General features: G+C 42.6%; 3 protein-coding genes, 1 long non-coding RNA gene and 6 other non-coding genes across 11 annotated transcripts; 2 read left to right on the forward strand and 8 right to left on the reverse strand.

Moving 5' to 3' along the window:
• Positions 1–2,810: 2,810 nt before the first annotated feature.
• map2k1 (mitogen-activated protein kinase kinase 1) lies at positions 2,811–10,657 on the forward strand. Its single transcript, XM_060061991.1, has 11 exons — positions 2,811–3,111; positions 7,108–7,318; positions 7,854–8,000; positions 8,192–8,269; positions 8,398–8,449; positions 8,616–8,740; positions 9,256–9,463; positions 9,660–9,724; positions 9,824–9,882; positions 10,094–10,139; positions 10,214–10,657. The coding sequence occupies exons 1-11, from the start codon at positions 3,029–3,031 to the stop codon at positions 10,325–10,327; spliced, it is 1,188 nt and encodes a 395-aa protein (XP_059917974.1). The 5' UTR covers positions 2,811–3,028; the 3' UTR covers positions 10,328–10,657.
• On the reverse strand, positions 10,654–13,658 carry rpl4 (ribosomal protein L4). The gene is made up of 10 exons (XM_060062005.1): positions 13,501–13,658; positions 12,741–12,912; positions 12,549–12,655; positions 12,184–12,322; positions 11,915–12,039; positions 11,679–11,808; positions 11,371–11,527; positions 11,103–11,186; positions 10,889–11,009; positions 10,654–10,805 (listed from the first exon to the last, which is right to left on the reverse strand). Exons 1-10 carry the CDS (start codon positions 13,501–13,503, stop codon positions 10,719–10,721), a joined length of 1,125 nt encoding a protein of 374 aa, XP_059917988.1. The 5' UTR covers positions 13,504–13,658; the 3' UTR covers positions 10,654–10,718.
• Positions 12,392–12,488, reverse strand: LOC132465307 (small nucleolar RNA SNORD16). Its single transcript, XR_009527540.1, has one exon. It is a non-coding gene; the product is annotated as a small nucleolar RNA SNORD16 (small nucleolar RNA).
• A 331-nt stretch (positions 13,659–13,989) lies between the features above and the next one.
• Positions 13,990–19,717, forward strand: zwilch (zwilch kinetochore protein). Its single transcript, XM_060061943.1, has 18 exons — positions 13,990–14,175; positions 14,323–14,365; positions 14,457–14,549; positions 14,679–14,788; positions 14,880–15,064; positions 15,316–15,395; positions 15,475–15,639; positions 15,980–16,051; positions 16,150–16,243; positions 17,189–17,238; positions 17,328–17,439; positions 17,532–17,611; positions 17,914–18,070; positions 18,176–18,204; positions 18,290–18,426; positions 18,519–18,614; positions 18,965–19,080; positions 19,334–19,717. The coding sequence occupies exons 1-18, from the start codon at positions 14,129–14,131 to the stop codon at positions 19,420–19,422; spliced, it is 1,755 nt and encodes a 584-aa protein (XP_059917926.1). The 5' UTR covers positions 13,990–14,128; the 3' UTR covers positions 19,423–19,717.
• LOC132465230 (uncharacterized) lies at positions 19,717–24,903 on the reverse strand. 2 transcript variants are annotated; one of them, XR_009527471.1, is made up of 11 exons: positions 24,829–24,903; positions 24,067–24,148; positions 23,693–23,763; positions 23,429–23,509; positions 23,180–23,249; positions 22,811–22,882; positions 22,564–22,633; positions 21,190–21,261; positions 20,943–21,012; positions 20,568–20,639; positions 19,717–20,398 (listed from the first exon to the last, which is right to left on the reverse strand). It is a non-coding gene; the product is annotated as an uncharacterized LOC132465230 (long non-coding RNA). The 2 variants fall into 2 exon arrangements; XR_009527472.1 differs by lacking the exon at positions 23,429–23,509.
• Positions 20,736–20,833, reverse strand: LOC132465303 (small nucleolar RNA SNORD16). The gene has a single exon (XR_009527536.1). It is a non-coding gene; the product is annotated as a small nucleolar RNA SNORD16 (small nucleolar RNA).
• On the reverse strand, positions 22,362–22,459 carry LOC132465305 (small nucleolar RNA SNORD16). Its single transcript, XR_009527538.1, has one exon. It is a non-coding gene; the product is annotated as a small nucleolar RNA SNORD16 (small nucleolar RNA).
• Positions 22,978–23,075, reverse strand: LOC132465306 (small nucleolar RNA SNORD16). The gene has a single exon (XR_009527539.1). It is a non-coding gene; the product is annotated as a small nucleolar RNA SNORD16 (small nucleolar RNA).
• On the reverse strand, positions 23,888–23,985 carry LOC132465304 (small nucleolar RNA SNORD16). The gene has a single exon (XR_009527537.1). It is a non-coding gene; the product is annotated as a small nucleolar RNA SNORD16 (small nucleolar RNA).
• On the reverse strand, positions 24,219–24,288 carry LOC132465302 (small nucleolar RNA SNORD18). Its single transcript, XR_009527535.1, has one exon. It is a non-coding gene; the product is annotated as a small nucleolar RNA SNORD18 (small nucleolar RNA).
• Positions 24,904–25,221: the final 318 nt, after the last annotated feature.

Raw genomic sequence — 25,221 nt, forward strand, 5'->3', positions numbered from 1 at the left:
GCACAAAAATGTTGTGTCTATTAAGTAAGGAATCCAGATCTTAGTGGGACCAGGCCTACAATATTCACTTTATTAATAAACTAAATGAAACAGCAAAGAGTTTCATTATACTAAGAGGTTTGCCTTCGGGTCAGCATTACTTTAGTGTGACAAATTGCAGTAATGATAAATTACTTCATAAAAAATCCCTCTTATGTGAGACGCCCATGTAATGTTCTCCCCAAAACGACCCAGTAGCTTTGAGGATCCCACGATCCGCCTTTGTGTGAGAATGAGGGGTAAGGGCCAATATGAACAGCGATTGGGGCTAAAATGTTGATGAATAAACCTAAACACAATATTCTGAAAATGATGTCCTTTTTTTCCCACGTGAGTCGAGGTTTGTCTGTCCATAGACACTTTCAGATATACAGAGATCATGTCAAAACCCGGCACTCTATTGTCACCTAGTGGTCTGGAAATAACATAGCAAATTGCATGTTATCTGCATCCTCAATTTAATCTTCAGATGTCGACAACCGTCTCCAACAGTGACTTTGAATTCCTCTGTTTGCGCACAAGACCCCCAATGTCCCAATCACTGGATCAATAGTATTGCGCATTGATAACACGCACAACTTCACGTCAACGAAGGATGCAATGGCCAACACTGATGTTAGAATTGTTAGATAAATTGTGTCACTAACTTCCACAAAAATAATAGAATATAACATAACAGTAGCCTGCACAGTAAAGGGGTCTCTGCAGGCAAACTAGCGTCCTAATTAAGAAGCTCCCCACCGTCTCATGACATTATTCGCCCAATCCTTCTAGCGTGAGCACCAAGCTGTGTATTACTGCGTAAAGAAAACACCGAACAATGTTAGACGTAAACATTGCTGGACTATATATTTGTAAAATGCGCATTTCTTGCTTTGGCAGAGCAGTTTAACAGATCAGCTTGAATACAGACGTCAATTTCTCAATTCATCAGAAATAACTTTTTTAAATCGGCTATTAAAGAGCCATGCATTACCGACCATTTCTACTGGGACCCATGCCACGGATCTTACTGGGGTCCAGTGGAACGGGAAAATGAAACGCACATCGATGATTCGATGAAGCACATCCTTGGGAGCTTTTCAACCGAGTGGGGACCAAAGAGCAACATCACCAGCATAACAAAGCTCAACATTGTTTAGTTTGATTTCGTTTCGTAAATGTCAACTCACCTTTTGGAGACTTTATATAAATAGCAAGTTTAAAAAATATATTTCGCGTGGTTTTTAAAAAGCCTCGGTAGTGGAGTCAATTATGATTACAACCAATCTTTTTAAAAATTGAACTGAAATAAGCAATAGAAAGGTGAAAAAGAGTTCCGGAACGCACCGGCTGTTTCCCTGCTGCCTTCTCCCTGCCGTCTGCCTCACGCTGGACGGAACGCGGCCCACTTTAAACTCCTGTGACGTCACGGACGCCGGTGCTGATGTTGTGCGCCAGCAACCCTTTTACTGTTGCAAAGATCGCGCGCGCGCACACACACACACACACACACACACACACACACACACACACACACACACACACACACACACACACACACACACACACACACACACACACACACACACACACACACACACACACACACACACAGAGACAGACAGACAGACAGACAGACAGACAGACAGACAGACAGACAGACAGACAGACAGACAGACAGACAGACAGACAGACGCACGCACGCACACCCACACACCCCCCCACACACACACACACACACACACACACACACACACACACACACACACACACACACACACACACACACACACACACACACACACACACACACACACACACACACACACACACACACATTTTAACCCATCCATGAACTTTAAACTCGACGTATAAGAATAGAACTGAATAAATTGAAAGAGCATTATAGGCTATTCCTGTAACCCTCTATATAACCTATATTAACTAGTATAGGGAGATAATTATGTTAATTGCTATAACAGAATAATTTGTATAAATACAGTGTATGGATTAATTTCTGCAAAAATGAATTTTACAGTTACAACTTTTCCAGTCAGTCAGAACTTCTAAAGTAGGCCAGTTTCACCTGTAGACCTCATCTCCCGGGAAGATTTGTAAAACTCAAACGATGAAGGTAACCTAAACTAGAAATATAGGCTACTGGGCTATTAAAATTGTATTGCAATAGCTACTGTGATTTCTCAAGTGACAGTATGAGCCAAGCTTGAATCAGTACATGTAATCCCTCCATGATGAAATTAAAAAATATATATTTTAAGATACTTGTTAAATAAATAGTGGGTCCCTCGGTTAATAGATTAAATGTTCATTACTTCCAGATGTGATGTTTCCGAATTAATTGTACATTTTAAAATAATGAGCAGGATATGAAAATGCGTTTGTTTATTTAATGTACAAGGCCTATTTTAAAAGACATGGATGCTTACATAAATTGTATGATTCTATCGCACACTGAAACAGAAGAACTTACTGCATCTTGTCGGTGAGAATCAATTAATTATTCTATGTGGTCCCACTGGTAATGCAGCGCACATTCTCACCCTGCAGTGCAAGGGACCACAAACAGTACTAGGGTGACATGAGGAGTCGAACTGACAACCTGGGTTCTTGAGGAGCTTGCACTAACGCAAGAGCTACAACCACCATGACAAAATAATGTGTGGTTTTCTTACATGTTCGTGGATTGGTGGTGATACCTCCAGTCACCAGTAGGGGTCGCGCTTTGCCAGGCATAAGCCATGCTGTCCGGAAGATGAAGGTAAATATTTGGGTGACGTACAACGCAGAAAATCGTTCGCATCCTCCCATCATGTAGGCAGTCAGAAATACCTGTGAGATTATGCTTACACATGACACCATTTCAATACTATCTCATCCATTTCTAGTTATCTAGCCTTTTCTGTTTGATATCATCCCTATTTGACACCGACCTATAACGCGATAGCTCACGCCTGTGAATCTATTCCTTAGTCTATTTGTCATCGAGATGCAAAAAAGAAGGAAGCCTGAGCCTATCCAACTTAACCCGATTCCTGATGGGAAGACCATTAACGGCATCGGAGCTTCAGAGTGAGTGGAATTATTATATCTAGACCAACTCTTAATCATTACATATTATTTAATGTACCTTCTCCGTGCCCGTCTGTCACACAGTGTACGCTTTTGAATGTGTACGCCGTGGCTCCAGACCGCACAATTTGAACAAGGATAACTTTATCATCGTTTTATAACAAGGAAATGAGCCTGCTGCGTAAATAAAGTAGCCTCCAATAGAAACAACGGGCGAGGTCAATGGCTCAATTGCTGCTGCAGAGGTCTGAATGTACATAACAGATAGCATCAGGTCGTCAGCATCATTTGCATTGCAACAAATGTGTCTTTTTAAAGCTCCATGTTCTGACTGTACTGTAGCCTACAAGAAAGCCACTCACCATTCAATTCGTTTGCAAAAAGCCTTGTGTGGAAATTATGAATTCAATTTGATTATTAGGCATTTTTTGCAATACTTTAACACTCCTAGACTAAAAATGGGTTAGGCCTACTGCAATGCAATTTATACATTTATAACTTTCACAGTTCTATCACCTATGTTTATTGTATTGGACATTCCTCGAATACTCTGGGTTGGTAGCACTCAATAGTATACATGTGTTACAGTGCACTGGGCCCTGATTCTAACGACTTCACGCAGTACTTAGCTGTGCCTAATGTAAGTTAGAGAGGAGGTGGCATTCCTAATGTGTTGCTAAGCAAGGCTGCGGCACCCTTCCTGTTATAATTGTACCATTATTTTACCAGCTCTCATTGAGATGATCTGTTGTAAAAGAGAAACCGGGCCAAGACAGCAGCACAATACACACAACACAACACAAATAACATACAATTAACAACATAAAACACCTATAAGCACATACTTTATCTAACTCAGTGATGCAAAGTTTCTTGTACTGGACCGTACTTTGCATTTTCCTTGCCTTGTTTTATATTCGAGAACATACCTTTTTTATATTGACGTTTTAGAATAAAGGCTGTGATCGATAGTATAGTATTTTTGCACAAAGGCCAATCACAGTCAATTCTCCATTGTTGCATTAGTGCTCTTTGACCAAGGTTACCTCATTTACCTATTAGGGATCTAATTTGTTTTGACATCCACATTCCACCCATGTCTGCCTCACCCTGTCTTCTGCGGCCGACCGTTGTTGTTCTTAACTAAACCATGACTGTTGGAAAATCTTCCACCTGAGGAATGACAGCTGGACGAAATGATGAAGGAATAAATGTCCATCACTGCTTCGACACCACAGCAGTCAGTGTTATTAATTAACTGTGATCTATGGTGGGAGGCCAGACAAGCTGAGAAATCTGTGATTTCTGTGGCTCAGACCAGGAAAGTTATGGGATTGCTGAGATATCTCTGATCAGGAGCTGTAAAACTGTGTTTAAAGCCCAGTTGGAGTGGGGGGGGGGGGGGGGGGGGGGGGGGTGAATCACTTAAGGACACTTAAGGACCGAGCCGTTCTCTTATACTTGGCAGCGATACAGAGGGAGGTGTGTGCTGTGTGTGGGCTCTGTTTTGTATCGGCCTCCATCACACTGGGTGGAGCGTTTACTACAGTTCGCTCCTCACCACCACCAGCCCGAGTCCACAAACACCCACGCACACACGCCTCCTCCATACACACTCACTCACACTACTCATCCCCCATCCCCCCTGTCAGACTCTGCAGGCCGTATCCATGGTGATGCCGGTCCGCTTTCAGGCATAAAGGCCCTTAACCCTGTGAGCGCGGCGGTGTGTGGGGGAGCCAGGGACAGACCCGCAGCGCCCTCGGCCCGTTGCGTCGTGATCGAGTGCAGAACTACTAATAATTGCATGATAAGCAGCACTTCATTAGATTGAGCCTCTGGTTAGCAGTGTGCCGATGAAGACATTTGTATTCATTCCAAAGGAAAGGGACGTCTTTCAGTCACAAAAGGCGAGACAAAATACAAGCTTAAATATGCAGGGGATAAGCCTGTTTACATAATAGTAATCGGAAAATGCTATTCTCAACAATATGAGAAGGTCCAAATAATTTAACAACGTACAAAGAGGACTAAATCGTAAATACATAGATGAAGTTTGACTACGGAAAGCCATATTCTCCTTCCCTTTGTAGGTAGTAGGTGTAAGTGCTTGGGGAAGTGGATGAAGTATTCACAAAAGAAAATGTATTCTCCTACCCTGTGTCCAACAGTATTGGCCTTATCACAGAGGTGTAACTAGTAAAGAGCTCATTCAGTTAATAAAGGGTCTGTAGGCGCCAGTGGACATTCTGTCAGGAATCACTCACTCATAGATTTAACGATTTATTGCATGCAAGGATAATAAAATGTAGTTTTGCGTTATGGTTTCACTATTTTCTGTGTGTTACTACATGCAATATCGAGCAGAACCAATTCAGCAAAGCACACCTTGCAGAGTGTTGGAGATTGAAGGTGAAACTGCCCAGTGTACGTGTGCTCGATTGGACTCTGTTAGCCGTCTGATGATAGGGGGCGCATGACTGGAGGGTCCCCCTAGAGCAGGGGTCACCAACCTTTTTGAACCTGAGAGCTACTTCATGGGTACTGAGTCATACGAAGGGCACCCAGTTTGATACACTCAAACAAATTTGCTCAGTTTGCCTTTAGTTATATATTATTAATATTGATTAATGATATTCATCTATGTGAAGAAACTGAGCATGTTAATGATTTCTCACAATAATTATCAGCAATGACTTAAAAAAGGTGGGAAAGAGTTGTTCCAGAATGAGTAGTGCTATGTTTAGAACAGGCCTGCGGGCGCCTCATAGTCCTTCCGGGCGCCCTGGTGCCCGCGGTCACCGTGTTGGTGACCCCTGCTCTAGAGCTACCAATGCCCATTCATGAGATACACCTGTGTTCACCACTACTAGTAAATCACCGTGATAAAGGCCCATAGGGCTTGTAAGTCGTGATTCAGATCGCAATCCCTCCCTCCATTTCGGAAGTATAGAAGCATAGGAATGTTAATGGTAGTAATGGTGTTTTTGTCCTTGTTTAGTAATTAATCGTGAATTTATAAGTCAGCATTGGGTGACATGTTGTGTTTGAAACTGCCAGTGTTTCTCATGCAGGACGACGTTGGCCTAAGATACAGTATATTTAAGTTTTTTTTATGATTGGTTAGCCACCCCAAAATGGTAGTTGAGGAGGATGTTTATAAAGAAGAAGGAAAAATATGATAAATGGGATAGAGAAGCTTTCTGAGGACTTTACTAAACGAAATGGCCTCATGATTGTGTTGACACGATAGATGGTGAGGGGAGGGCTTTGATCCTCAGAGGGGCTGCTACTGGCTACACACACACACACACACACACACACACACACACACACACACACACACACACACACACACACACACACACACACACACACACACACACACACACACACACACATAACTGAACTACCAAAGCCATTATTGTCTGGCTGCCAGCTTAATGGAGTTTTTATGAATATTTGCTGCGTATGGAAGATGAATTAGAAATAATTGCAGCTATCATACGTTATGTTGTGTATTGTGTGCAGTGAATTACTAATGTTAAAATTATAGAGGCAGACTCACTCCAAAAAGAGCTGATTGTAAGCAAGCAGTGGTGTGATTATTTTGGTGAACACAAGAAAGATCCAAGGGAACAAAGATTTAATCTTTATGTCAAAACATGTATGGCTTGTATCCATCTCTGTTTGTGCGTGTGTCTCTCTCTCTCTGTATCTCTCTGTCTCTGTCTCTCTGTCTCTCTCTGTCTCTCTCACTCACTCACTCACTCACTCACTCACTCACTCACTCACTCACTCACTCACTCACTCACTCACTCACTCACTCTCTCTCTCTCTCTCTCTCTCTCTCTCTCTCTCTCTCTCTCTCTCTCTCTCTCTCTCTCTCTCTCTCTCTCTCTCTCTCTCTCTCTCTCTCTCTCTCTCTCTCTCTCTCTCTCTCTCTCTCTCCCTCTCCCTCTCTCCCCCTCCCCCCTCCCCCTCCCTCCCTCCCAGAACCAACTTGGAGTCCCTGCAGAAGAAGTTGGAGGAGCTGGAGTTGGACGAGCAGCAGCGTAAGCGCCTGGAGGCCTTCCTCACGCAGAAGCAGAAGGTGGTGGAGCTGAAGGACGATGACTTCGAGAAGATCTGTGAGCTGGGCGCCGGCAACGGAGGGGTGGTCTTCAAGGTCTCCCACAGGCCCTCCGGACTCATCATGGCTCGCAAGGTGACCATGCTCGCGGCGAATTGTTGCTATGGCAACACTGATGCCTTAGTGTAGTCCCTCACTGCTTTTGATTGTCCAAGCGTCAACAATTTGCATATTACACAAGAATTGGTTTTGAAGAGCCTACCGCCAGGCTGGGTAACTGTAATATTCCGCAGTGGGTTTTTCCCTATGAAAACATAGATAGGAATGCAATGGGTCGTATCCCTGTTTATACAAGCAGTACTCACACCGTTTGACTACCTCATTGCGTAAGCTTACATTTCTTTTGGTTGCATACTTGGTTGATGTAAAAATGAGTGGATTGATGAAACTAGAGCGAATTGAGTCGGAAATTCTTAAAGAATTCATTCTTAAAAGAGAACAAAAGAAAATGCCGTGTGCAAAAGTATTATGTGAGATAGTCGGCTGAATTGGTGGGTACATTGTTGATTGTTTAAGTGAAAAATAATTGATGCACATCATAGCGTTAACCTAGATGTCATTTGGGAACCATGTGTGTTCCTCATCCTTGCGTGTTCCTCTTTTCGTCCAGCTGATCCACCTCGAGATCAAACCAGCCATCAGGAACCAAATCATCCGGGAACTGCAAGTGCTGCACGAGTGTAACTCCCCCTACATCGTGGGCTTCTACGGGGCCTTCTACAGTGATGGAGAAATTAGTATCTGTATGGAGAATATGGTATGACTCCATAAGAAACCGTTGTTGTTATATGGTTGGCCTCTGCACCTACTCTCTGACCATATGCGTTTGTGTGAGCGAATGTATTTATTTTGACCACGGTTACATTCAATTAATAGAGAAAGGTACAACGATTTAAGAAGTGTTAATGTTTTTAATTTACGTTAAATGGAAGTTCCTCTGATTGTTAGGATGGAGGCTCACTGGACCAGTCATTGAAGAAAGCGGGCAAAATCCCTGAACAGTTTCTGGGGAAAGTCAGCATTGCTGTGGGTAACCCTCACACCCACCCTAGAACAAACCCAGCACTAGTACTAGTACACCATGATTTATTTTAAGATTAATCATGCACTCCCTTATGCATGTTTTTGCTGATATGTAATATCTATCTTCCAAGGTTATTAAAGGTTTGTCCTATCTGCGAGAGAAACACAAGATTATGCACAGAGGTGAGATAAACCGAGCATTAATGTTTTTCCTGGGTGGTGTGTAAAGTGTGTTATGTGTTTTAGTGTGAGGAAATGTGCCAACCGACACTCACGCATTCACCAGGGCCCCATTATAGAAGCTTGTTTCCATGGTGAAGACTCACCCCACTTCTTCTTCCTCCTTCAGATGTGAAACCCTCCAACATCCTGGTGAACTCCCGGGGGGAGATCAAGCTGTGTGACTTCGGTGTGAGCGGACAGCTCATCGACTCCATGGCCAACTCGTTCGTGGGCACTCGCTCTTACATGTCGGTGGGTTCACCAATGGCTGTGGCTCGCCCCTGCTGTGTGCGCATGCATGTATTCATCATACGCTGACGGTTATTCCGTAACCACAGCTTGACACCACCTCGACATACAATCATATGATCAACCACTTTCATTAGACATTGCAAAACGTTTTGTCCAGTGCCTAAAGTGGGCTTCATGGTGTCCATGAAGTGCCCTGACAGCCCAAGCACGGCCTACCACTTGGGCTTCTTAACCTTGGTTTGGAGGCTGAGCCTAACATATCCAGAGAAGCCTGACACATCAGCACTTGAATCAGGGCTGTGATGACGTCCTCTTTAGTTTTAGTTTTTAGTAGTTCCCACCTTTTTTTTTAAGTGATTTCATCAGGTCATAAGTTGATGTATCTGATTTGAGTCTCCCTTCCTGCTGCTAACGAATTGAAAGTGTTTTTATCTGGTTGGTTATGTTAGTAACATCAATGGCAACAAATATCAATTAGCTATGTAATGAACTATGAAGTGAACCGTGTGTCCCAGCCGGAGCGCCTTCAGGGCACTCACTACTCTGTCCAGTCGGACATCTGGAGCATGGGGTTGTCCCTGGTGGAGATGGCCATTGGCCGCTTCCCCATCCCACCTCCTGACTCCAGGGAGCTGGAGCAGATCTTTGGCTGTCCAGTGGAGGGTGAAGCCCCATCCGGGGAGTGCGCTGCCAGGCCCCGGCCTCCTGGACGCTCAGGGAACTGTGAGTATTAGGGGATAGTGACTAAGCTCACTTGTAAAGAGTTATATAAGCTTTGGTAATTATAATATGGACTGACTAAAAGAGAAGATTTTTTTTTTTTTCATACCAAGCTGTGATATGTAGCGATAACGGCTTTATGATCCCTGTGTATTGCACCAATGCACCATAATATCAAGTGTTTCCTCTCGTTCATAAGCACATGGCCCAGAGAGCAGACCTCCCATGGCTATTTTTGAGCTGCTCGACTACATAGTGAACGAGGTGAGTCGAAGGCCCGTTATTTCATATTAGTTGGAAATAGGATTTTCACTGCTTTCTGTGTTTTCTTGTTCATTGATGATTGTAACATCTTGGTCACAGCCTCCACCTAAACTGCCTGGCGTATTCGGCCCTGAATTCCAGGACTTTGTGAATAAATGGTATGCATTGTCGTTTTTTTGATTACCCATCAAGTATAAATGTGTGTATGTTTAAATTGGCTGTGTTGTTGCCCATCTACATATTTGACTGCTCCTTTGCAAATTACATAGCAATGTAGAGCCCCATTTGCTGGAAAACCTACCACCTAGTGGCCATTTTAACAAACACAATGACCAATTTCTCATTTTGATGCATCACCTTTCTCTTCAGCCTGATAAAGAATCCAGCAGAACGAGCAGACCTGAAACAATTGATGGCAAGTGCTTTCCATGCATCAATACATTTAGAGAACCCGCCCCTATCGTAACTCATGACTTCATATCGTTCCAGGTTCACCCTTTCATCAAGGAGTCTGAGGTAGAGGAGGTGGACTTTGCTGGATGGTTGTGCAACACCATTGGCCTGAATCAGCCTTTGACCCCCACCCACAGTGCAGGGGTGTAACCAGGAAACTTCCCCCTGCACACTACATTCAACCGGAACCACAGCCATGCTTCATTCAACACCCCAAAGTACATTTGTATGGGCAACGTTCCAATACGATTTTTTTTACAAGCTAAATTAAAAAAAGTGTATATTTGTGGTTTAACATTTAGATGACAAATGAAAATATATTATTTCTCAAATCCTTGGATTGCATTCGCAAGCCCGTTAAAAATACATTTTTTCTAAGTGTTCAGTTTTGTTTTTGCTTTGTATGTGCTGTTGGCCTCTACTCATTATTGTGCAAGTGTGCCTAAATCTCGTCATTAAAAACACGAATCAGAGCATGTATTTACGAGAGCCTTTTTATTGTAAACCCGAATTGCACCCAACCGCCTGTCTGAACCTGGGCTTATGCAGTTGCAGGGGCTGGGGCTGCAGCAACCTTCTTGGTCTTCTTTGCTGGCCTCTTCTTGGGCTTCAGATTCTTGGCCTTGATCTGTGAAGATGAGCAAAACAAAGTGAGAATGGAGTCGCTCACCAGCCTGGTCTTCAGACTAGCGTCAGATTCAGGCTACTTACGGTGGGGTCGTGCTGGAGGATGGCACGGCGTCTCGCCGTCTTGGCGTAGGGGTTCAGTTTCAACATGATCTTCAGGTTCTTCAGAGGATTCTTCTTCAGGACTCTGCGGTTGATCTTCTTGCTGCATAAACAAAAGATGATCACAGTATGAGGAATTTTGTTCAATTGCAGATGCCTGAAGCGGTATGGATTATGAGATTTTTCTATTGCTTACTTTGGTGCACGCAGGGACTTCTGGATCTCTTCACTCTTCAGAATTCTGCTCAAATCTGAGTTGGTCATCTTGTGCACTGGGAGACTAACACAGATAGAGCAAGTTCAGCAATATCATCCAATATTTGTATTATTAAACAGAACAAATGTGTGATAGGCACTCAGAACTTCTGTTATTCTCAGTTTGATTCAACAACACGGACCGAAGTAAAAGATCATCACTGCAACACCAATGTGAAACTATTAATGAGAAACCGATTCCAACGCACTTGTAGTTGAGCTTGATGGTGGAGGTCTTGCGGCCGGTGCCATACAGCTGATCCAGCTTACGGAAAGCGCTCTCGGTCCAGATGCAAAAGCGTCCGACGTGGCCACCGGGGGCGAGCCTCAGGAGGTTCAGTTTGTTAACGTTCTGCAGTGTGATGCCTGTTGAGAAATGGACACGTTGTAAACAAAGACTGGAGCACAAAAGACAGGAGTGTAATGACGGTCCAATAGCCCAACGACAAAACCAACGACCACAATACTTTATTTCCTAGCGAAATTGTCACTTTGAATTTATACAACAAAATCAAACCTGGGATATTTCTGAAGGCTTTGGTGACACCGGCGTCTTGGTTGTAGATGATGCATGGTCCTTTACGCTGGATACGTCTACGATTCCTCATCTTACCCTTACCAGCACGCATGCGTTGGGAGGCGTATACCTAATGCAAAAGATGGAACCATAATAAATAAGCAAACAATAAAACGACTAGGTCCCAGCTTTACCTCCAGCAACCGTAATAGCCATCCTAAAGTGTCATGACTTACCTTCTTGATGTCGTTCCAGGCCTTCAGCTTCTTCAACAGAAGCACTGCCTCCTTTGTCTTCTTGTATCCCTCAACTTTGTCATCAACCACCAGTGGGACCTCGGGGATCTCCTCGATGCGGTGCCCTGAAGGAATTACAAAGTCTGTAAATTCTCGAGACACAAAAACTGAGCTTTCACATTAACAGTTAGAATTGGATGGCTGTACTTTGCATTACCTTATTCAGAATAAATTAAATGAGCCCGTGTTGAGCAGCATAGGAAACTCACCTTTGGACATGACCAGGGCAGGCAGGGCAGATGCGGCCAGTGCAGAGCAGATGGCATAGCGCTTCTGGTTGGTGTTGATCCTACGGTGCCAGCGGCGCCAAGTCTTGGTAGGCGCAAACATACGACCTCCACGACACATCTACACGAGCAGTCAAGGTTATGAAAGGCAGAAATATACCCACCGGAATGCAGCAACATGGACCCAGTATGCTCAGACTCGTTTTTCGTCAGCCAGCTGTGCCAATATTAGACGGTAGGCACCCGTCATTGGCACAGTGTAGGACGCAAATTACACCATCATAGCAAGTGTGTGACAACAAGAGTGGCACGTTACTTATGAACCACAAGACTGGTGAAAAGGATACGTTTCCGAAGGCTCCCTGGCCGGAACGGTGCGTTCCACCTCCCCTCACACGTGGGATACGGGCCACAGCTCTTCCTGTTCCCCAGGACTCGGCACTCGTCTGGTGTCCTGGATAACACAAGTGGGAAATCAAATTTAACTGTCGAAAATAAAGTATAATATTGTTCCAAAAATAAGTTTAAAGGTTACTTACCGGCCAGTTTGCTGACTGCATAAGGCTGACGGTTGTTCTTGCGCATATTGGTATGCACGAAGTTAACAATATCGGGCCTAATGGGAGCCTTGAACACGGCTGGCATGACAACATTCTTGCCGGAAGACTCTCCTTTCTCGGAATAAACCGAGATCAAGGGACGGGTACAAGCCTAGGAGTTGAGAAAGTTTGAATGTTGATAACAATTTTGCACAATTTAAGTAAGTAGGCCACACAGTTTAAGATATGTACGGTAAATAGGTCGATTTGAAACACATGCGTCAATATAACGGGCAGACATCCAACCTTAGAGGCATAAACCGTAGCACATTAATTCATCGTAAATGGCTGATAGCCTAACATAGGACAGCGCCCCAATGGTCAGCTATAACGCGTATCTGCTTCCCCAACAGCATGCACACATGACACGCAGCGAGCCACGTTTCGTACAGGATTTAGGTTACTGGTTGACAACTTGCTGGAGTACTTCTAGTTGACTTACGGTTTGAACGTTTAAAGCATTTCAAATAAACGCACCTTAACGGCTCGTCTTTTCGATGCCCTCACATTGCAGAAGGCAACACACGTGTAACCAAAATGGCCTCCTGTGCTAGCTTTGATAGCATACCTTACTCAAGGCTTAACCATCCTAACATAGATCTTACAGATCGAAAGGGACACATTCTCCGTACAGACAAAGAACAGAAACACACGACACAATAAATATACGCTTTCAATCAACAATACTGTATATTCTCACCATATTTCTTTAATATTTTCGGCTCGCCGGTATTACACGTTCCACACGCTATGGCGGCCACAGTGAAAAGGAAGCAGGGAAAATAACCCACACGATATATGCCTCCGCTGAAAAAGTATCCACTTCCGAGATCCGACAAGAACCATAAAAACATTCCCATTGATTTGACACAAACAGTTCCACGTGTATAAATCATCATTGATTATGAGGATATCTAAATAAAATATATATTAGAGAAAAAAACAACTTTTAAAGAAATATGACACTATTAAACTCGCACTATTTTTTCGCTTTGACGATGTGCGGATGACAACCGACCGAACTACTTTCCAGATGACTATACATACACACACATCTTTATAATTGTAGTTTTAAAATATGCAGATGGTTACAAAGTTATTGATCTTTACGATCGACATTATTTCATTCTGACATTTATTTGTAAATTTGGCGAAACGTAATCGTTTATTTCAATAACGTGACGTATGGTGATGACCTCATCACGTCGCGTAGATTTTAGCGCGCAACTGTCAAATTCGTATCTTCTTGGAATCTTCTTACAAACACGAAATTTTTACTTATTGCGTTACATCAATTCTGTTAGAACAACTGTCACTGTTCTCTGGAAATGTCCGCGGTCATCACCAAGGCTAGGACGTTTTCCTCTATTCTTCGGTGAGTATTCATAATCCCATTTAGAAGACATGGTCGTAGAACAACATACTATGGATGCCATAACGTTATCTCAGGTTACAGCAGCGCTCATTAACGCGCATCGTTAATTGAAAGATATCGCATGTTCTTAATCGCATCCTCTCTCAGGTCACTTCAAAAGGACCCACCCATTGAATCAAACCCCTATGAGGTAGGGGAGCTCATTTGTTCGTACATTAGGGTTTTCTCGTGCCATGTTGTCAATTCACACTAATTCATGACATTGATGTTTTGACTTGTAGGAAGAAATACAGATATTGAAGATCTGTGGGGAAGACTCCGGAGTGTCATCTTGGTGTCCTGGACACCGAAGTATCTTTATTTGCGAGAAAACCGTGAGTCTTTCTAATATAACTCAACGGTATACCCGACAGGATGAATAGACGACAAGAGCGAGTTCCGTTTCAAGCAAGGCCCCTGGCTCCAATATTATATTGTTAACATTAATTTTACCCGTATTGAAGGTTGTTAAACTTGATGGGGATGAAGCTGACAAGTCATCATATTCTGAAAACGAGGATAATGTATCTCTTGGAAACTTGGGGCCTCAACCAGTCAGCATCATGAAAGCAAGGTGCCACATCCGACTTTTCATATTTCATTTCATCAAGTATTGTCTGTATCTAAAATTCTACAATTCCTATCCCCACCCTCTTATTTCAAAGACAACTTTTGTCCTGGTATACAATGTCACAAAACCAAAAGCTGTCAGAGGACGATGGCCCCCTGGATCCTCTTTGGGTGCGTTGTGACATGTCTGACCTGGCTGGCACATCCTGGTTGGGAGCAGAGACGGTCCACCTGGCCAATAAAGTTACTGGTGTCAAGCTGTACTCCGTCACCTGCAAAGGTATTCTGGGAAGTTTCAGCTTCCTTTATCTACAATCTAAGATCAATGCTTTGTTTTAAAGCTGATGTGTTTGTTTCTATTAAGCCTTTATTGATATACCAGACCGTTTTATGTTAATTCAGATACATATTATAAGGATATGGTGTTACCTAAGGGTGTCTTATCTACATAAATAACTCAAACCCAGACCCTTTTATCTAGTGAGTAGCAACCACTAGACCATCCTGTGTGTTTGATTGGTCTTGTTTCAGGGCCATCTTTGGAGAGAAGGTCATCCATTACCTTGGATGATCTAAAGCAGGAGCACAAGAAACGCCACCATCCCTTCAGCGTAAGGCCCCTTCTTCTCTCCGTCTTATGAATCATCAAAATAAATACACACCTCCTTTAACGCAAATCTCAACTTCTAGGGTTTGCAGGTGGCTATTAAGGGCAATGCTTTATACAACTTATTTGGGTCCACTGTGGTTGAAAACACGACCATCGAATCCCAGAGCAGTGTGACGGTGGACTTCAAATGGAGCCATGTGGAAAGCATCCTGGAGACTCCGCCCCTGTCCTCTAAAGCCACCCTGGTGAGCAGCCAATAAAACGCACCGCCTCGTTTGTAATTTCATAAGCAATAGGGCCTCTGGAGCATAAAAGTGTACTCCTATGTAGATTTCAATGCCACTCCTAAGTTATGTTATCCAAGCTCGAAAGCATGAAACCATAAGAAACGTGACTATGATGCTACTATATTTACTACTATATTTATAATCAACTACAGTGGAAAGCAGGAAAATAATAAACTTGACTATGGTACCATTATATTTATAATCAACTACAGTGGAAAGCATAAAACTGTAAGAAACGTGACTATGATATTACTATATTTATAATCAGTTTCATTGATTCTCTTTTCTTTTCATTTAGAATATCAAGATCACCTCTGGCGAAATGAGGAGCCCGATGTTTCAAAAGTACAGAGAGCTTGAGTTCTTGCAGGTGTGTGTGTGTGTGTGTGTGTGTGTGTGTCCCTCTAATGAATAGCACTAACGAAGGGAATGTGCTGATGTACTTACTGATTTAACGTGCTGTTGCAGCTTCTTGCGGCTGGTTTAAGGACTGGAGAAACGGAGTGGATGGAACCCTTGGAGACCACCTCAGCTGTAGAACTTATTAAGACCTACTTGGAAGGCATGGCTATTGACCTATCTGATTTGTATCAATCATCATTTGTGTGTTAAAACGTGTATAGCTAAGAAGGAGGTTAAGGATTTGGCCGGTTTGCTAAGAAAGAAGGTTGATTCTTGCCTTTGCCTATGTGGAGACGTAAATCAGCCATGATATTTGGTAAACACACCCCACTCTCGCCGAGTAGGTGTCCCAAACTGGGTGGTTTGTGAGAAATGTACATCCATTTTCTTCCAAACGTGTGTTTAGCAGTTTCCACAGCTGTATAATTATTCTGTCCAACACAAGTAATCGCAAGCGAATGGCCGTGTCGAGGTAGTTTTGTCTAATATTGTCCACAAACAACCAATTCATACGTTTCCATTCTGTGTTTACACGCCATTATGCATGCTTGGGGACTTCGAGACTGGTTATGAACATGGTGGTGCATTTTGGATCAGATTTGTTTTTGGTATTAGGAGGAGAAAGGGAAACTAAGGGTATGTTCAGATGATTCTAAGTACATTCTACGTCTAAGTACATTAAAAAACGACAAGACAATTTAACCTTGCGACTAGGTTAAATTGAATCATCACATTGCATATAACGCAACCACCATCTTTGCTCATGCTGTGAACATTTAACAGTGGTGTGTGAATACAGAAACAAAACTTGTGCATTTGGTTTCTTTCTTGGCACTATTGAAGAAAATGACCGAGCAGGGGAGGTTTACTTGTGTTGTTCTGAACAAAGATATACCATCGGCTGGACACTCTTTTGCCATATAATGGATATGAAGGACTCACCAACTGCCTAATTTCAAACACGCTACACCTCCATGAAGGGAGTGGAAAAACCAAACATGGGTGACTTACATCTGGATATATACAATGTCAACAATTACCCTGGGTTTAAGCCAACCGGCAAGTCCTTAAAACGAGACTAACATTGTTTTTTTATATTCCAAAGAACTTGAAAATACTGGAAAGACCCTTCCAGATCAGACGGCAAAGTCAGAGGTATGCTGGAGATCACAATGTAAAAGCCTTTTATGCAAATGTAGGTTTTAACTGAATACTTGGCCTGCTTATCTTCCATTTCGATACAGACTGTGAAGACTGAGGCTGCAAAGACTGAGTTGGGAGCTTCCATCTTCGATGCCTTCATGGAACGGGAAAATTTGGACTTCCTGGAACAGATATGGGTGCGAATGAGGAAGAGTGAGTGCAATGTTTACTTTATCTATAAATATATAAATTAATCAATATGCAGAGAAATGGAGCTTTGTGTTAAAAGCATGTTTCAATGACAGGTGTAACCTCCTATCAAGATGTTCATGACTGTCTGAAATTGGTCATGGACAGCCTGAGTTATGGTGACCTCAAACCATGGGTATGTCGGATGCTACTTTACTATTTAATCATTTATCAGGCACCAAAGCGCCTTAGGGTAAATTCAGATTTCGTTAAGCAGCAGGTAGGGCTATCTTGCCGGAGGACGCCGACAGGTATGCTGCAGGCATGAGGGACTGGCTCCAAACAGCACAGCCACTACACAATACTGCCGCTTCTGTTTTCTTGTTATACAGAAGAAAGGCACAAGACACAAATGATAAGGGTATCTTAACATCTGTACAGCTGTGTTGGAGGGGAACACTGAATATTTATTTCGTTTTTGCATCCTTCCCCTTTCAGATCCACAGAGACGGCAACAGTTCACTCGGGAAGGTTTTCCTGCAGTCCTATCAGCAGCCCATGGATCATGTGTCACTGACGGGTCTGACTCCCATCACCATGCTGCTGGAGGTGGGCCTGGACAAGATGAGGAAGGACTACATCAACTACCTCATCGGTACCTCAGACCTCATCCAGACCAAACCATATAATTTAACCTCACAAAATGACGGGAGGCCGAACTGTTCTCAGATATAACCATTTCTTTATTTGATCGTTTTAGGGAATGAACTCACAACCCTGAACCACCTGGTTAGTTTAAAGCTTTTACTGCAGACCAGTTTTTATTGGCTGTTAAATTGATATTTTTTAAGTATGTTTTGTTTTGAATTTACAGAGTTACTATCTCAGCATAGAGGTGGAGTTGCAGGAGCAAGTCATTCGATTGAGGAAACTACACCACCTGCTGGAGATTATGGTGACCTGCAGTACCTTCCTGGGTCTGCCCTTTGATCGCCTGTTCCGCCTCACTCAGTAAGAGCAGTTGGACTGTACACATCTCAGCCAATCATTGGCTTGGTTGGTTGCATGCATAACATAATATAAACATTTTCTCATATTTAAAGGTCATGTTTGCAGTACTTTAGGACATCCCCTTATAACGAGGACCACCAGTTCCAGCTGCCCATCACACCTGCCCTGATCAGCCACTTGTACCAGAAGTAAGAATCTCACTTTCTGCTCACCATCCATGGGCGTGTTCCTAACAACCTCATCTCACAATCCACTGAGGGGTGTTTTCCCAACGTCTTCATCTCACTATCCACCGAGATTTTGTAGATGTTATATCAATTAATCAACACATAGGCCTGACCTTAACGTAAGAGCGGTTTATATATTGACTGCTTCCAATGTTGTGGTCATACTATAGAATTATATATTTCTTGTTTAGTGATTACAGAACATAATATACTTAAATCGCATACTGAATAGCAATATTCTTCGAAATAATCCCAAATGGATTATTTCCTCCAATCGTTCAGCCCCGAAACATCTCCATCCTCTTCCTCAGGGAACACCCGGTGGTGTGGGGCGTGGAGGTGTCGAGTGGCCACAGCCCCCGGGAGGTCAAGACCACCTTGCAGCTCAGTGAGAAACCACTGGTGGATCACATCGTCTTCGATACAGGTAAGCTTTTAATCTAGACCACTTTGACATAGCCCCTAGACTCTTCTTCCTACAAGTCAAAACTTCAATATGGCAATGGAAAACTGTAGAAACAAATGAGCCCCCTTACATCATATGGCTTTGATTCACTGGAGTCATTTTGAAGTGACCTGAGAGAATTCCAGTTATTTATGTGCGTTAGTGGGGGCGGTACCCAAGGTAATGTCAAAGCATCCAGATGTATGTTGCTCTACGACTTGTCGTTCTGTTCCAGATTACACAAACACTACGGTGAACAGAGACAGTGAGGAGCCGGCCTACTTCAGCACTGTGGTCTGCTGCAGCCTGGTCACCTTTGCCTGAGGAAACCCAGTACCAATTATAACGTGGTCCAGGGAGCAGACGTGTATAGATTGACCCGTGTAACCATAAAATACAAATGACTCCTTAAATGCAGTTCGAGCCCATCTTTGGCCAAGTTGAGTGACTGATCAAGTGTCAAGGAATTGTATGATCAAAGTTAATCAAGCCTCTGCGCCGAGTTCTGGAGTTTCTACGGTCCTCTAATTGCGTCATAACATCGATTTACAAATTGTTTATGGAATTTTAAAATGTACTGAACTTTGCCATTAAAAGAATTTGAGAAGGTGCATGAACCATTTTAAATCGTTTGTACTTTAATCAAGGGAAAAAAGTTAAACAGAACATTGTATAAGCAGGTGACCAGGGTTTTCAGCCAGCATTCAGGGTAGAGGCTTCTGTAACATCAGCTTTCTCCCGAAATACAAATGATGTCCCATCATAACATGCAAACTCCTACACAATACATACAGCAATAGCCATTTGCAGCAGTACTTTTAAGGACTGAAGTCAAAGTACTGAACTGAACATTTCTAATGAGTTTCAACAACATGGACCCAAGTAAATCAAGTGCAGCTTAATTATAACTATCCAAATCCAAAATGTTACTGCCAATTTTGGAAGGCCAAGTATCTTCATTTGACAGAACCTGATTAATGCTTACATTTTTATATTCTTTCTGGGTCTTCATTCCCACTGCTGGAATCTTGATCTCATCACTGGCTTGATAAAACAAATTCAAGTTAGATTTTCCAGGCACCGACACAAAAACGAAAAACGAGTTTGGTAAACTCGGAACTTCTGTTATTCTCACAAAGTATCAACAACACGGACCGAAGTAAAATCTCATCACTGTTATAGATCAAAGCCCAATAGCTCTCCAAGTGAGTCCCAAAATATTACTTTTTTAAGCTAAAGGCTGAAATTCCCATCCCTTCAGAATCCTCTTCTCTGCAGGGGGTCGGGTGTCTTGGAGGTCCTAAGGTAGAGACATTGCCAAGTCAGTAAAATGGTCTCCAACAAAGTAGATAAAAATAACGTTCTCAGAACTTCTGTTATTCTCACAAAGTATCAACAACACGGACCGAAGTAAAAGCTCATCACTGTAAACAAAGTATATTCGTGTCAAAGTAAAGATGACTTCTTACTTGAGATTGATTCTATGGACCGGGGTCAGGCTCCCATCTGGGTGTCCAGGTAGAGATGGTTCATCATGACACCTGAGGCAGAAGAGTACACTAATGAAATACAGGCCACTGAATTGTATTTGGTTGAACCCCACGACATGCATTGACTTAAGTAGAGAAGTTAAAGCTTGCTCAGCATCAAGGTTCGTCATCCATCTGTGCCGGCATATGACAGTAGGCATCTGTCACCAGTCACAGAGTAGGACGCAAATTACACCATCACAGCAAGTTTAAGATACCCAAACCAGCTACAGCCTACATTTCTACAGCACAAGAAAAGCTTTTTCATTCTATACAATCCAATAATTAAATTAGAACCAACTTCCAAAATATTACCATCATGCGTAAATTGCCATCGCGTCGTCAGGATCCTCATCTCTGCAGGAGGTTACTTGTCTTGGAGGTCCTAAGGTAAAGACATGGCCAAGTCAGTAAACTGGTCTAACATGGTCCAACAAAGTACATAAAAAGAACGTTCTCAGAACTTCTGTTATTCTCACAAAGTATCAACAACACGGACCGAAGTAAAAGCTCATCACTGTTAACAAAGTATAATCGTGTCAAAGTAAAGATGACTTCTTACTTGAGATTGATTCTATGGACCGGGGTCAGGCTCCCATCTGGGTGTCCAGGTAGAGATGGTTCATCATGACAACTGAGGCAGAAGAGTACACTAATGAAATACAGGCCACTGAATTGTATTTGGTTGAACCCCACGACATTAGGGCTGTAACGATACACCAACTCACGATTCGGTTTGTATCACGATTTTTGACCAACGGTTCGATACATGCCACGATTGTTCTAAATTTAAAAAGCATTTTATTTAAACAACTTGTATAACAATTAACTTAATGTAACATTTAATAACAAATAATTTGGAACACTGAACAGAAAGAATACTATTAAAATATAGCTAAATTAATAAATAACCAAAGATTGCAGTTGGAAGATGCTTGCAGGTACGCAAAACCCCTCAACTAGTTTGGTTGGTTTAGTCAAATATCCTATCAGCGCTTATTAGGCTATGTAGCATAAATAATGACATAATCAGGCCGTATAGAATGCAACATGTTTAATAGCCTAACTTTCAATAGATGGGGAAAAAACATGAAGGTCTAACATGAACGTCGCAATAACGAGGCATAGTGTTACGAGTAGCGTAGGCCTATGTGTGTGCGCGAGAATTGTAGTGTGCGTATGTGTGTGAGTGACGTCAGCGAGTGAGTGGACGAGCGAGGAGAGCGATCGGTAGCGTGAGCGTCTAGTGAAGAAGCGAACGAGTCCGGTAGAATGAAGTACCCATCCTGTCAATAATCGGTGGCCGCTTCATTCCGACTTATAAGCAGACAAACTGCCGGTCAAATCACACAAAATAGAGACGGGGATCACACAGGCAATTTTTTTCACGCTTGGCCCACTCTGGATAAATGTCGTTTATGTCGCATGAGGACTTCGACGGCTGTAGAGAAATGCAATCCTCCGTAGCCACGGAGAGCTGTCATCACAGAGGGCATCTCGTTGCATACTTACGGCATCGATAAGAGGGGGGGCGGTGTCAGCAGACTATTATTTAGACAAATTAGTAAATTTCAATCTGACAATTTGACCGGAGTTAGAAAGGGCGCATCGCGCTTCTGCCTTCTCACACAGCGAGACAGGTTTGTGGCTTTGAGTGTCGCGATTTTGGTTTCAAAACGCGTATCGTTACAGCCCTACACGACATACATTAACTTAAGTAGAGAAGTTAAAGCTTGCTCAGCATCAAGGTTCGTCATCCATCTGTGCCGGCATATGACAGTAGGCATCCGTCACCAGTCACAGAGTAGGACGCAAATTACACCATCACAGCAAGATTAAGATACCCAAACCAGCTACAGCCTACATTTCTACAGCAATAGAAAAGCCTTTTCATTCTATACAATCCACTATTTAGAACCAACTCCCAAAATATTACCATCATGCGTAAATTGCCATCGCGTCGTCAGGATCCTCATCTCTGCAGGAGGTTACGCGTCTTGGAGGTCCTAAGGTAAAGACATTGCCAAGTCAGTAAAATGGTCTCACATGGTCCAACAAAGTACATAAAAAGAACGTTCTCAGAACTTCTGTTATTCTCACAAAGTATCAACAACACGGACCGAAGTAAAAGCTCATCACTGTTAACAAAGTATAATCGTGTGAAAGTAAAGATGACTTCTTACTTGAGATTGATTCTATGGACCGGGGTCAGGCTCCCATCTGGGTGTCCAGGTAGAGATGGTTCATCATGACACCTGAGGCAGAAGAGTACACTAATGAAATACAGGCCACTGAATGTATTTGGTTAAACCACACGACATACATTGACTTAAGTCGAGAAGTTAAAGCTTGCTCAGCATCAAGGTTCGTCATCCATCTATGCCGGCATATGACAGTAGGCATCTGTCACCAGTCACAGAGTAGGACGCAAATTACACCATCACAGCAAGATTAAGATACCCAAACAAGCTACAGCCTACATTTCTACAGCAATAGAAAAGCCTTTTCATTCTATACAATCCACTATTTAGAACTAACTCCCAAAATATTACCATCATGCGTAAATTGCCATCGCGTCGTCAGGATCCTCATCTCTGCAGGAGGTTACGCGTCTTGGAGGTCCTAAGGTAAAGACATGGCCAAGTCAGTAAACTGGTCTAACATGGTCCAACAAAGTACATAAAAAGAACGTTCTCAGAACTTCTGTTATTCTCACAAAGTATCAACAACACGGACCGAAGTAAAAGCTCATCACTGTTAACAAAGTTCATTAGTTCCCCAAATGAGTGCCAAAAAAATACCTTTTTAAGGAAAGTGCCATCCCTTCGCCTGGATCTCTACAGAATCCTCTTCTCTGCAGGAGGTCAGGCATCTTGGGGATCCTAAAGTAAAGACATGGCCAAGTCAGTAAAATGGTCTCCAACGGTCCAACAAAGTACATCAAAGGTCGTTCTCAGAACTTCTGTTATTCTCACAAAGTGTCAACAACACGGACCGAAGTAAAAGCTCATCACTGTGAAAGATCAAAGTTCAATAGCTTCCCCTAAGTAAAGATGACTACTTACTTCAAATTGATCCTATGGGCTGGGGCCAGACTCTATCTGGGAATTAAGGTAGAGATGGTTCATCATGACACCTGAGGCAGAAGAGGACACCAAGGAAATACAGGTTACTGAATGAAATTGCAAGCAAATTCTAACCATTTCAATAAGCTTAACCTACAATAATCCTTGACAAAGTGTCTATTTATTTGGAAAGCTTGCTCAGCAACAAGGTTCGTCATCCATCTGTGCCGGCATATGACAGTAGGCATCCGTCACCAGTCACAGAGTAGGACGCAAATTACACCATCACAGCAAGATTAGGATAATCAAACAAGCTACATCTTAATCTTCAAAATATAAATTTGATATGATGTTGACATGTGCCAAAAGATTACCATTTCATGTAGAATACCAATTGACATCCTTGTCTGGGTCTCTTCAGAGGTCTCATCTCTGGAGGTCATGAGTCTTGGCAATCTAGAGCAAAAAGTGTACTTTTAGTCAAGATGTTCTCATCCGTTCCAACAATATATATGGCAAGTCATTCAGGCTCAGAACTTCTGTTATTATCACAGAGTTTCAACAACACGGACCGAAGTAGAAGCTCATCACTGCAAGGGGTACACCCTTTTCTATAACAGATTATTGTTTAACAAAATATTATTTATTACTTACTATTTATGGTCTGTACAGGTTGCCGCGTCTGTACAGGTTGCCGCGTCCACTACTGCAGCCAGAAGGAGCAGGGATGGATGCCCGATCAACAACATTGATACCTTAGATCAATAACATAAATTTAGTATACGACGGAGATAAATCATGCAACTCTATAAACAGACAATAAACAAGTTGGAGCAATAACGTACATAACTGGTACACAATTGTCGACGTTTAATGACTAACACTGGATGCCTTGAAGTATAGTAATCTATATGCCAATATAGTTGGTACATTTGTACAAGCAGATGGCTAATATAACGTGTACCTAAAGTCCCCTAGCATTTACCACGTGTAGTAGCATGGATCTACTTCGCTATCAATAAGGTTTCATGTATGATATTTTTTTAGATTCATTGCCAAAGCTTTCATAATATCCTGTTTAATTGTTTGGCTGGACAGAAATGAATGCATAAATACGTCAATTAGACCAATCTCACCGTATTTGATCCCTTATTCAGCTCATTCGCTAGCCAGGATGCTCGTACAACAGCAGACGAAGCGAAGAGGAAGTGAACCTCTGAAGTGATGGAATAAATAGCTTCTCTGAACAGCGGAGGGACACGTAAGACATATATGGCACCCCTCAATAGTTTATTGGATTTGATTCAATGCAGGTTCATTACAATTGATTTAACTAAATATTATAAGTGCCTTCATCCACCTAAAATATACGATATTCAAAACGAGCATTTAAATAGCTAATATCCGGAACTACTTTTATAAGAAAGAGTTAGCGGATGTACCCTAGAACTGACCGAACTACTTACGTGGGTATTTTAACCAATTCATTTGAAATGCTTTTTATTTGTTATCATGGAATAGTTTTGAGG

This window comes from Gadus macrocephalus, chromosome 9 (assembly GCF_031168955.1).
Source record: "Gadus macrocephalus chromosome 9, ASM3116895v1".
Classification (NCBI taxonomy): domain Eukaryota; kingdom Metazoa; phylum Chordata; class Actinopteri; order Gadiformes; family Gadidae; genus Gadus; species Gadus macrocephalus.

Coding starts and splice junctions, on each gene's coding strand:
- map2k1 (XM_060061991.1), top strand. CDS start 3,029: ATGCAAAAAAGAAGGAAGCCTGAGCCTATCCAACTTAACCCGATTCCT. Junction 8,001..8,191: donor GTATCTGTATGGAGAATATG/GTATGACTCCAT, acceptor TCTGATTGTTAG/GATGGAGGCTCACTGGACCA. Junction 8,741..9,255: donor GCACTCGCTCTTACATGTCG/GTGGGTTCACCA, acceptor CGTGTGTCCCAG/CCGGAGCGCCTTCAGGGCAC.
- rpl4 (XM_060062005.1), bottom strand. Junction 11,528..11,678: donor AGCCTTCAGAAATATCCCAG/GTTTGATTTTGT, acceptor ATTTCTCAACAG/GCATCACACTGCAGAACGTT. Junction 10,806..10,888: donor TCCTCCAGCACGACCCCACC/GTAAGTAGCCTG, acceptor TCATCTTCACAG/ATCAAGGCCAAGAATCTGAA.
- zwilch (XM_060061943.1), top strand. CDS start 14,129: ATGTCCGCGGTCATCACCAAGGCTAGGACGTTTTCCTCTATTCTTCG. Junction 14,789..14,879: donor GTCAGCATCATGAAAGCAAG/GTGCCACATCCG, acceptor CTTATTTCAAAG/ACAACTTTTGTCCTGGTATA. Junction 18,205..18,289: donor TCACAACCCTGAACCACCTG/GTTAGTTTAAAG, acceptor TTGAATTTACAG/AGTTACTATCTCAGCATAGA.